This window comes from Mastigoproctus giganteus, chromosome 3 (genome assembly GCF_048544385.1).
Source record: "Mastigoproctus giganteus isolate SK-2022 chromosome 3, ASM4854438v1, whole genome shotgun sequence".
Classification (NCBI taxonomy): Eukaryota; Metazoa; Arthropoda; class Arachnida; order Uropygi; family Thelyphonidae; genus Mastigoproctus; species Mastigoproctus giganteus.
In genome coordinates this window covers 55,923,975-55,936,986 of record NC_143577.1, presented here as the reverse complement: position 1 = coordinate 55,936,986, position 13,012 = coordinate 55,923,975, and the positions used below count along the sequence as shown (strand labels likewise).

The 13,012-nt window shown below is 36.9% G+C and overlaps 1 protein-coding gene across 7 annotated transcripts in view; it reads right to left on the bottom strand.

Moving 5' to 3' along the window:
- Window positions 1–13,012, bottom strand: part of LOC150088024 (protein Fe65 homolog) — a 437,915-nt gene that overhangs the window by 144,764 nt on the left and 280,139 nt on the right. For all 7 annotated transcript variants that reach the window (XM_090370536.1, XM_090370537.1, XM_090370539.1 and 4 more), the window contains one exon: window positions 10,805–11,076. In XM_090370536.1, the coding sequence (XP_090226662.1) occupies window positions 10,805–11,076 (272 nt within the window). The remainder of the gene's footprint in view (window positions 1–10,804; window positions 11,077–13,012) is intronic.

The window sequence follows — 13,012 nt, the reverse complement described above, 5'->3', positions numbered from 1 at the left end:
TTAAATAAATATAATATTTATAGAAAATTACATACAGAATTTTTCAAAATAATAACCCGGCTACATTTTTTTTTTTTTTTTCCATTTGATTATATATATATATATATATATATATATATATATACAGGGTGTTTCAGTTAAACGTTTCAGAACTTCTAAGAGGGGTAGGGTACATCCTGACAACTCGAAATCATATAGCAATGTGGGGTCGGAAATGCTTTCCTGAAGCGGTGTTGTACACAGAAGCACCATAAAGAAAAGAAACCGTAAGTGAGAAATCGTTTTAATAATACATGAAAAGAAGCAAAAGGTACATGGATTAAAGTAAGTGTTCGAAGTTTCTTCCACGGGCTACAATGCACGCCTCACATCTCCGACGCATGGACATCCGAACATTCTGGAATACTCCAGGCGAATTTCGAATTTCTTCGGCAGCTACTGCGATTCTTGCAACCAGCTCCTCAGCATTGTCAACAGGAGTGTCATAAACTAGCGATTTCATATGACCCCAGAAATAAAAATCAAGACATGATAGGTCGGGTGACCGAGCAGGCCAACGCACGGGACCACCACGTCCGATCCACTGTTGACCAAATGTGACATCCAGGTAGTTACGAACATCTCCGCTATAATGGGCAGGGGCTCCATCGTGTTGGAACCACATTGTCTGTTGCGTCGATGCAGAAATCTGTTCATCTCTCAAAAGTTGTGGCAATACTTGCTGCAGAAAGATCAAGTAGATAGGTCCGGTTAGACGACACGGTAACAGGTAAGGTCCGATGAGGTGATCTCCCATAATACCGGCCCATACATTGACCGAAAATCGAATCTGTGCTGCACGACATCGCACGACGACTTCTGTGTACAATACCGCTTCAGGAAAGCATTTCCGACCCCACATTGCTATATGATTTCGAGTTGTCAGGATGTACCCTACCCCTCTTAGAAGTTCTGAAACGTTTAACTGAAACACCCTGTATATATATATATATAAAAGAGGTACTTTCAAAAAAATGACTTTTCCAAAGTCCTTTTTTGAAAGTTTCCAGATTGCATTTATCATAGTTGCGATAGTTTCTGTTTCATTGAAAATCAATATATCAATCATTTCTTCAGTTAGGGAAAAAAAAATAAAAATCATATGGTGCAAGGTCAGATGAATAAGGAAGAAATTGTAGGATAGTTAAAGTGTTTGGAAAGGTGTTTAGAAATTACTGTCACTATGAGCAGAAACACTGTTGCGGAGTAATTTACATTTCCTTGGTCACAGATCAGGACTTTTCCTTCTGATGGCATCTGAAAAGTGCTTAAAAATTTCTGAAAACAGTCTTATTACCACTTTCTGGTATGAATTATGCCTTGATAATCAAAAAAATAGCTCCAGAATAACTTTATCATTCAACTTTTCGGTACAACTTTCTTCTTCCTGGGAGATGTGAGGGATTTCCATTCAGAGGGCTGACTTTTTTTGTCTGTAGTACATAAATATAACACCCTTTTCATCACCTGTCATTATTCTTTTTAAAAAACCTAGCTCACAGACACAAATTCTAACCAGTGATTCTTAATGTGCAACTCTTGTTTCTATCTAATCAGCTGTCGAAAACTTGAAAACAAAAGAAATCGCATAATCTTTTCATCTTTAAAATATCAGATATGATGGCTTATGAATTACATGATAGTTGATTTGGTGTTTGGCATGAATAACTCTTCTAAAAAACAAGTTTGACCACTAGGTCAGAAAAGTTTACAAGTAATTATTCTGATAATGAATACAAAATATTAACGGTATTTAGCTATCAACTCAAAATGTGTGTGTTACTGCACTTCTGTGTGTGAACACTCAGCTATGATCATAATTTTTTGATTGTTTGTTTGGTTTTTTTTTTAGGAGCATTAGCAACTAAGGCTATATTGCTCTGGGATATGCGGTGGTCATTCCCTAACCTTTCTGCATCCTCCGTATTTGGTGGCGACGGGCTCGAACCCCGGTCTAATCAAGAAGCGTGTGCTATGCACTACTGCTCCTTCCCACCTGGCTACGGAGGCACAGCTAATTTTTTTTTTTTTTTTTTTATATGTATGATGCAAGGTTTGGGAGACCACCACACCTTGAATCATCCTCAATGATATTAGCATCCAGCTTTAAAACATTAATACTATTAAATATCCTACTGAATGGTAAATACCTCTTGATAAAGCTTTTTCACCATGTGCTTCAACAATCATTTTTAGTCTCTGAGGCTAATTTTCTCCAAAAAAGATATATATTAACTATCTTTGTTCAAAAAAAATTGACATTTTCTAAAAAATGAAGACATGAAATTCATACCTTCAACAGCTAATAAAATAAATCATCGACGAGGTCATTAAAAATGCTACCTACCGTAAAAAAATTTTATGAATTCTAAATTTCAAAATTAAAATAAAATGTTTTTTTAAAATTTAGAAGCTTTATGTCGAGTAGTCAGATATTTTTGACAAATTCAATCCTGTAAATTTTTGATCTAGCCTTGTATGAAGGCTTCTAAAAATAGGGTAGAATGATGCTATGAAATAAAAGTTTTCAGAAAGCAGCTATTATCACTACAGACATTTTATTTCATAATACTCAGAGTATTATTAAAAATAAATTATGAGAGCTATTTTACATATTTTTATCAAAATATGTAATGTAATAGACTCAATGTCAAGGTTGAGTATACAGTTTTTCTGCTTCTATATACAGGGTGATTCACTACCAGTGCGCCAAACTGGCAGGAGGTGTACGGGGCACAAAGATGAATGGGAATCACATAGCATTGCAGGGTCCGAAATTCCTTCGTCATGCGGGAGGTCATGTGAACAAAGAAGCAAAGAAAAAGAACAGAAACAGCAACTCGTTATTGTAACAGAAATCATTTTAATGACAAATTTTACATTGGCACAAAGCCATGTTACAGAAGGTATTCAACCAGAAACAGTCACACAGGCTTCACAGCGCCGCTGCATGGAATCCCTAACGTTCTGGAAGATTCTTGGTGTGTCTCGAATCTCCCCGGCAGCTACAGAGATGCGAGCGACGAGGTCTTCAACTGAATCAATGGGGGGTCTCGTACACCAATGTCTTCATTTGACCCCAGCAGAAGAAGTCCAGGCATGATGGGTCCGGCGATCTAGCAGGCCAATGAACCGGATCACCACAACCTATCCAATGCTGTCCAAATGTAACGTTTAGGTGTTGGCGGACGTCATTGGTGTAATGTGGGGGAGTCCCATCATGCTGGAACCACATTGAGTGGTGCAACGACTGAGGAACATGTGCTTCTTCAATAAGTTCGGGCAGCCTCCGTATTTGGCCTCGTGGTCTACAACGGATCCTGCTCAGTAACCAGACTGGTCACTCGAGGCTGCCCCCAGGGATCAGTTCTTGGCCCCCTTTGCTGGAGCTTGGTCCTTGACGGGTGGCTTGCCACCGGTCAACCACAAATCACAAAGGTAGCCTTTGCAGACGACCTAATCTTGCTTATAAACGGAAACTCCAGGCGGGAATTGGAAACACTAGCCACGGATGTCCTGGAAGATCTGGACCAGTGGTGCATAACCCATAAGCTAACAATCTCAACAGAGAAAACTTGCCAGATGCTCTTAAAGGGCCACCTTGACCCACGTAGGCCACCAAAGATCAAACTTAGGAACACAACAATCAAACTGGTTGATTCATACAAATACTTGGGGGTAATGCTGGATAACAAGCTCAGTTTCATTCCTCATGCTAAGTACTTGCTAAGGAAAACCAAAATCTTAACAGGAAACCTAATGAAAATAACCAGGAAATCATGGAAGATAAAGCCATCAACGCTAAGACTATATTATAATACCCTCTTCCTCCCCACTGTTTGCTACGCTGCAGGAGCTTGGGCACCGAGCCTGAGCAGAGGACAAGTCCGCAAAATACTTCTGCGAGCCCAACGCTTCTTCCTCCTGGCCACCTCCAGGGCTTGCCGGACCATCTCCACCGCTGCCCTAAGTGTCATCTGTGGGAAACGTCCAGTAATATACGATGTGATTGACACCTTCCTGCAATACCAAAGAAAACAGCCCATTCCCAAGAGCATAGCACAATACAGCATAGATGCTGCCCTACCAACTAAAGAAGATAACAACAGGCTCAGACAATTGTACTTAGCTGACTGGCAAAGGGACTGGACCGATTCTCCCCTTGGCAGAATAACATTTACATACTTGCCAGAAGTTATAGAAATCAATAAAACAAGCAAGCCCTGGATCAACCCGGGACTCTATACAATGTTTCTACTAACAGGACATGGCAGCATAAATGCCAAGCTCTTCACTTTCAACCTGGTTGAATCCCCCAACTGTGCTTGCGGGGAGCTTGAGACGGTGTCCCATATCATCTTTGACTGCAATTACTATGTGGACCTTAGAACACAACTCCAAATTGTAACAAACGTTTACAACCCCAATGACCTGCCAATGCTACTCGACAGCCCCGAGTCCTTCTCAGCGCTGGCCACCTTCGCGGAAAAGGTATTCTCCCGTAGAAAGAGAATACAAGCCACAGGAAACTAGGAACACAAGAATTAACACTGCTACAGACTGTATTGGAATCAATGTAAATCAACGAAATCAACGTATTGATTGAGTGCGCTTCAACTCCAGGTCAGGATTGGGCCCTGCGGGAATTGGGCGCACTCCAAACCATGTTACTTCAGTAATTCCAACCCAAAAATTTAAGGGTGTGGTCGTTCCAGGACAGGATTGGGCCCTGCGGGAACTGGACACACTCCAAACCATGTAGAGCCAATGTTGAATTTAAAATACTATGGGTGTGTCCCGTGATCTAGGTCAGGATTGGGCCCTGCGGATCCGGGTGCACAACTATATAGATTGAAGCTGAGTTAACACAAAATGTGTTATTGATAACTGATTCTAAACAAGATAGTAGAACCTGGCTGCCTCCTCGCGGCTAGGGACGGGAGCGGGGGTTGAGGCTCTACTTGCCTTCAGCCCCCTGCTGCTAAATGCCAGATGCCAGCCACAACAACATATACAACACTCCACACACACTAAAATGAACATCAAAGATCTAAGTGCTATCAGCATTAAGAATCCTAAACTAAATTAGTCTAATACGCCATACTACTCTATCTCGCGCCTTCCAAACTTCAAAAACTTAAACTAGCGATAAACTTAATTCTTCCCTAGTGCATTCATGTCACCCTATACTAAACTAACGCTAAACTTAAACTCCTCGCACGCGCGGGTGTAAATAGTAATCCCAAAGCAAAACGCGGCTAAACCTAATTTAAACTCAAAATAGTCACTGATGTCGTATCAAAATTCAAGTCGTTCTCTTTAGATGAATCATTACAATTCTGCTGGCAATAACTACCGCTTAATAGACGGCGGACATAGGGGGAACCCTGGAAACCGCCAGTAACCTACATAAATACATACATACATACATACACCTGGATGATGGAAATGTATATATAATTGTATATAAACCTATATAAGTTTTGTATATATATGAAATGAATGTATGTAAATTGTGTGTATTAATAAATAATGTGTCAATAAGTTCGGGCAGGGCTTGCTGTAGAAAGACCAAGTATGCCCTACCGTCCAGACGAGGGGGCAGAAGGTACGGTCCAATGAGGTGGTTTCCAACAATGCCGGCCCAAACATTGACAGAGAAACGCCGTTGAGTTGCACATGTTCGCGTACCATGGGGGTTCTCCAAAGCCCACAAATGAGCATTATGTTGATTGAAGGTTCCCTCTCTTGTGAAACTTGCCTCATCCGTGAACAATACGGACGCAGCAAATACGCTGTCTGCCACACTCTGTTGAAGAAACCAAGTAGCAAAAGTCCTCCAGAATGGATAATCCACAGGCTCCAATGATTGGACGCACTGCAGATGGTATGAACTCATTTGGTTTATTGACAGTATCCTCCATTGGGAAATAAACAATAGTTGGCCTATCACTCGAGTACTCGTACTCGGATTGCCTTCTGCAAGACATAGGACATTCTCCTTATTGCCTGGCGTCCTCGTTGTTCGCTCTCGATTCATGGTACCTCTCGTGGAACAACCAGTCTCACGTAACCTTCTGTGCACACGTGCGAAAATTGTATGATGAGGAGCATGCCTATGCGGGAAACGTTCCTGGTACAAGCACAGAGCGGCGTGCCCATTACAGTCCGCAGCTCCATACGCGAGGTGCATGTCGGCCAGTTCAACGTTTGAATATTCATCCATCCTACTGCCTCGGGAACCAGTTCGCATATGCTGACTTCCAGCGGGATCGCTGTTCACGCGACCTCCCATTCAACGTCCTCTACCGCATGACGAAGGCATTTTGGACCCTGCAATGCTATGTGATTCTGATTAGTCTTTGTGCCCCCTACACCTCCTGCAAGTTTGTCGCACTGGTAGTGAATCACCCTGTATATCATCATAAAAGCAGAACTGCTAGTACCAATACCTATCAGAGTTTACCCAATAAAGTTTTTTAATGTTGAGAATTCGTAAATTTTTTTTTTGGCTCACTTGAAACCTGGGCAGCTGTCTCGCCCCAGTTTGTAACAAACACAGTCATATAGAATTTTATGGGTGCACATTTGTTTTTTCATTTTTGTAAAATGTTTTTGGTTTTGATTTTTTAAATTCTCCTTGCAATATTCCAATATTTCTTCTTTTCTTAATGGACTGTAGTACTTAATGTACGTAATGTATTAATTTTTAATAAAAAATTTAAAAATTAAAAAAATAAATTTTAAATTTAATTTTTTAATTTGAAGTTTTAATTTTTAATAAAAAACTGAAATATTTTTAAAACGCTGTTTTTTACATGTTATTTAAAAAATAAAATGAAAACAGTTTTATAGTCATAAAATATAAACATGAAATTAATAGACACTTCCATTTTCCAGTTCAGAGAACCTTAGAACTAGTCCTTAGAAAATAGGCAAACAATTTCATGATCCTACTATTATTATGCAACATTCACGAATGTGAATAACCATCTCTGTTTCACTTCAAAACAAGTATAGAAACAGATTGAATGTCAAAACAGATTATGGGATTATCTTATTTTGCTATTGATATAAAGTTGCTTGTAATGTTTAAAAATAAAACCTTCACATTAGTTCTTTATTTAGTTATTTAAAAGCTATAAAGTGCACACATTATAAATGGCTTATAGTTATACGATTCAACAGAGTGCAAATTTATTCATTTATTTTTTATTATATTTTTTACCTACATTTACATTTTTGGGCTGCAAAAAAGGAACCGAAGATCTGATTCCCAGTTATGTCAAGTTTGGGAAACCCTGTCCCATTATACTTCCCATATATATAATGGATTTAATGTAGTTTACAGTTGCCACTATCGCAGGTTTTTTATTTATTTATTTATTTTATTTTATTTTTTTTTTTTTTTTTTTGGCAAAATCCTAGTTTCATAAAAAATAAGTCAGCCCCATACAACAGCAATACATAAAAACAGTTATGGCTCCAAGAAAATACAATACATTTTCTGGGAGAAATAATAGTTTTTAATTATTATAACATCACTCACTCTTGTTTATATATTTAGCCAACTGACTAGTACAGAGCTTTTCCAAAGTAGGTATCAAAATGTGTCCCAAATGATATCATATTATCATTTGTTTTTCACTCTGATTTCATTTCACTCAAACATTTAATTTATTTAATTAAATTTATGTAATTTATTGATTAAAATTTATGTAATTTATTGATTAAAATTATTGAAAATTACAATTACTGATTAATACATTTAAAATTTATTCACATGCTTCAAACTTGATGAATAATGAGTTCTGGACAAGTTCTTTCTTTCTGAAAGCAAATAATTGAAGTAGTCAATTTCAGATGGTTCTAGTTTAATTTGCATTTAGTACCACACATCTTCCCTCACTTACTCTTGACTACATATTTTTGGTCAAAACAATGGGAATTGCACACACCACCACTTACATGAAGTAAATTCAAATTGAGGAAGGTTGGTTGCAGGAGAGATGTGCAGGTCTACTTCAGCCAGTAGGTAGTTGACTGTGAGAACAGGCTTCCATCTGATGTTGTCGAAGTGGGTAGTCTGAATAAATTCAGGGAAGAACTGGACAAACTATTAGAGGAGATGGACAGGTAATGTGGGAAGTGCTGTGTGTGTGTGTGTGTGTGTGTGTGTGTGTGTGTGTGTGTGTGTGTGTGTGTGTGTGTGTGTGTGTGTGTGTGTGTGTGTGTGTGTGTGTGTGTTGGAAAATGCTGTATAAGCTTACTTTCTTGCATCACTTGCCACTATTAATGCTAACTTTAGAGATTAGAGAATAAAAATGGTAGGGGTTCAACAATGCCCAACTATAATCAAATGCAGTACCTAAAGGGAGATCTTTATAACCAATCTGATACTATGATGCAGTAATGGATGCACAAAAAGGGTGGAAAAAGTGGATGTAAAAATAATTTTGACATTATATACTTAGACTTCCACAAGGCTTTGACACTGTTCCACATGAAAGATTGCTGTACAAATTGGAGCACTGTGGCATTGGGGGTAAGTCACTGCTATGGTTAAAGAGATGGTTGAGTGGCAGAAGATGGAGGATGGGTTATTAATGGACACTGCTCTTCTTGGATTAATGTTATTAGTGGTATCCTCACTGAACCTCGAGGAAGCCACTAATAATATTAGTGGCTTCCTCAGGATTCAGTGCTGGGTCCCTTGCTGCTTTTCAATATTTATTAATGATAGGCATATCAAACTTATTTTCTAAGTCTGAAGATGATACAAAGGTTGGCAGGATGGTTAATGATAGGAATCAAAGCACACTACTGCAACAAGACACAGAAAAATTAGGCAGATAAGACTGAGAAGTGGCAATTAAAGATTAACATTGATACCACACACGGACAACAGTAATCCGAGAATAACATGAAAATTGGGTGGTACTACACTGAAGGTGGTGGAAAACAAAAGAGACCTAGAGATAAGTGTATAGTCCAACGTGAAGTTCTCTGAGAAATGCAGGCTGCTAGGACAGCTCATGGGGTTCTGTCAATGATACTCAGAAATTATGCCAACAGCAACAAGGAGGTAATTATCCCATTGTATAAGGCAATGGTTAAGCCACTGCCTTATACAATGGGATAATTACCTCCCATTCTTACCCACATCTTGGGTATCACATACAGTTCTGGAAGCAGGATGTGGAACTGTTGGAATGGATACAGAGAAGAGTAAAAAGATTAGTCAAGGAAACAAGAAGGCATTCCTACAATGAAAGGCTTCAGTCTTGCAGCATTTGGAAACCAGACACCTGTGTGGAGACCTGACTGAAGTGTTTAAGGCTTTAAATGGATTGGCTAAAGTAAATTCAGATAAAATCCTTACTTATTCTCAGACAACACACATAAGGGGATTTAAACTTAAAAACCGAAATAGGATGACAAAATGTTCACACAAAATGGCAAACACTTTGTTTGTCATTATGTGCATGAAAATTCAAAGTTACACATACAAAACCAACAAGCCACAATGTTACAGTTTCTCACCCATGTTCTTTCAGTCTGTTTGTTTGTGAGTGCATGTTACATATTTTGATCTGTTATATATTTTGTGTACAAAAATTTATATACAGTTCCTATATATGCACATTCTTACTACATATACTACAGTACGTGTAGTAAGAATGTGTATTCGTCTTTCTTTTTTTTTTTTTTTTTTTTTTACTTTTTTTAATGTATATATTTTTTTCTTTTTTTTTATGTGTGTTTTTTGTATTTGTCTTTTTTGGCATTTGCTGTTTGTAAACAGTGAGTGCAAAAAACAGATAACAGCATTTCAAAAAAATTAAAAGCATTACAAGTTAAAATAAAAATGGAAGTTTTATTAAAGTTTTTGTAAAATTGGTTTCTGACATGGATTTAAATGTCAAAAAAAGCTGCATGTTCAAAAGAATAATGGATATTCTTTTAAAAAGATTTATTTTAGAAGATAAAAAAAAATAAAAAAAATTAAAAAAAAGATAGCTAGGCAACCAACTTTGCATTCATTCTTTAAATAAACAGGCCCAATATTAGAAGATTCTCCCCTTCCCCAACTGAAAAATTAACCATCAAAAACAAAACGATGTTTTGTTTTTAATGGTTAATGAATGTTTTATTTCAATAAATTTTTATTTAATAACTTTTGAATTATTAAATAAAAATGTAATAGCATAATTATGTTATCAAATTTTTAAAAAACTAAAGTTTATATGAAATTAAGTTTGAAACTGGGGTAAGTATAGACAATTTATAGCTTTTAAGGAAACTATCCCAGACTGTTAGACAAAAAAAATGTGCATATTATCACATACATTTCTACTATGCACCGTTGTTGTTCCCCCCCCCAGAACATGATCAAACATTATAGCAAGATGACCTGTATCTGAAAAACAAGAGTCTGCTAGGAGGAAATTCCCTTAAAGAATTAAAAATTTGAAAAACAAAACAGAAAGGGTTGGAGGACTAAAACGAGAAATTAAGTAGAGAGCATTTTCACCAACAGAATATTTCTAGTCATCTAGGAAAATGGAATTTTTTCATATATAATTGCAATCATATTTGGAAATTTTTACAAATATGACTGCATGTTACACTACACGTCATAATTTTGAAACAAAAAAATAGAAATGTTATAATATATGTAGATAATTTTTACATCAATAAGAATGAAAATTATATCATTCACTTCTTTATGTGACATGCTTATCTCAAAAAATAGTATATTCACCCTCATGCCTTTCCCAACCAGTTGGCAGCATTTCATCTTGTAATATCTGTTCTTTGAGAATATGTCTGTCTAGAGCGGTTCTAGATATAGAGTCTGTATTGGAAACATTATTGCATATGGACATATTTGGCCTCTGTTCATCTCGCTTCTGTTCCTGGCACTTTTGAAGGTTCTTTCGAACAGGCACTGCATATAAATCATCTGTGATACTGCCATGGATATGAGGAATGTTTACAACTTCTTCTTCAGAATTGTCTGACTTAACAGCATCCCTGACAACACAAAAGATGTTATAAAATTAGAATAAATCCTTCATATACTTTTTTTAATGAAGAAGACTGATCAGATTGAAGATGATACCAACAATACTTAAAAGTAACATTTAAATTTTGTTTTTGAAACTAAGTGCTTTTAAACACAAACACATCTGGATCATCCAAATTATCTTCAACTAATTAATATTAAATGTTTACAGAATCAAAAAGAATGAAAAATTAAGTCTTTTGAGTTGACATATCAAAAACTTTACTTTCTTAATCTATGGCAATACAGTTTATTATTTTATTCATCTATTCTTAAAGTAGCAGATTCAATTATTCAAATACATATCTTTTATATCAACAGTAATTGCTATAGCTGGGCTTTCTGTGCTTTTCAACTTTAGTAACCAACTACTAAAAAATAGTTTCCTTGTAGCCCCATCTGTTTTGTATTAAAGTAAATTAATGCAATTTTTTCTAGTATACTACTTCAACAACAGCATACAAACCAAAACCAGTATACACACTAGTTTCAGAATTTTAACAAATGTTTTGCTATGTACACGAGCTTGGCTAATTATACAAAGTTGTACTCTGTTGATTTCCTTCAAGAAATAGCATTCTCAAGTGCCAGTGAAAAATCCTTTAAATCTACTGTGTTTGAACTCTTATAGCACTTTTATAAAATTTCCAAAATAATGATGAAACAAAATAAACATGTACGAACGTACAGAAATGCTGTTGCAGCTAATGAAGCAGTATGTTTCTTAAAATAAACCAAACTCATGTTATGATATAACTGGACAATTCAACAACAATCATTCAGGGATATATGTCTCTCATTACTTTCTCTTAATCAAGATTAACAGCCATTGTCATTCAAACTATACATCATACATGATGTGAGTGATCAAAAAGTTCAGAAAGATAAATATTTGGGAAATAATGAAGCTTATTGGCTATTCAGACAGATTTCCTTCAAAGAAGTCTCCTTAACACCATACACAATGATTCTAATGCTTCTGCAATTTCTGGAAGCATTCTTGATAGGCTTCTTTTGGGATTGTTAATAGCTCCTATGTCACATTCTAAATAATTTCCTCACTTAATGAAAATCAGTACTCTTTTAAAGGGGTTTTAAGTTTGGAACTTCTTGTAGGAGTACTGTTATCATGCAAGCACCAATTCCCCAAAGCCCAATTTTCTGGCATTTTCTATGAACAGCATTGTGCAGTCACTGTAGAACTGTCTTTTAGTATACCTGGTTCACCCTTTTTGACCATATGAGAAAAATTCAGAGCAAACAATACCCATGAGTCAAAAAATACAATAGGCATGGTCTTCACATTTATCAAAATTGTCTAGCTTTTTTGGGTCTTAGAGGAGACGAAGCCTTTCACTGAGAGGACCAGACATTTCTTTCTGGATCACAGCCATATGCCAATGATTCAGAAACAGTACTAATGGAAGAAACAATGTGTGTGTGTGTGTGTGTGTGTGTGTGTGTGTGTGTGTGTGTGTGTGTGTGTGTGTGTGTGTGTGTGTGTGTGTGTGTGTGTGTGTGTGAGAGAGAGAGAGAGAGAGAGAGAGAGAGAGAGAGAGAGAGAGAGAGAGAGAGAGAGAGATCTCGGTGAGGATGCAAGGCTATGGGTAGTGCTTTCATTCTAGTCACGCTCAAACTAGATGGCAGCTAGCCATCTGATATCAAGTATGGCTTCTTTTTGATTTCCGATGTGATAGGAAAAGAAATGTCCCCTGATGAGAGAATTTGTGAGTAAAAATTACCAGTGGTGGGACGATTACTTTCCTCCATTCCTGTTTATGGTACTGGCTCTAGATTGAATATGAAATGCTTACTATTCTAAGAATTCTCAGTTCCTGATGTCTGTGTGAAATATCTGAATCTAGGTTCTCCAACTTGTGTTGGCATGCTCGTCATTTCATTTTC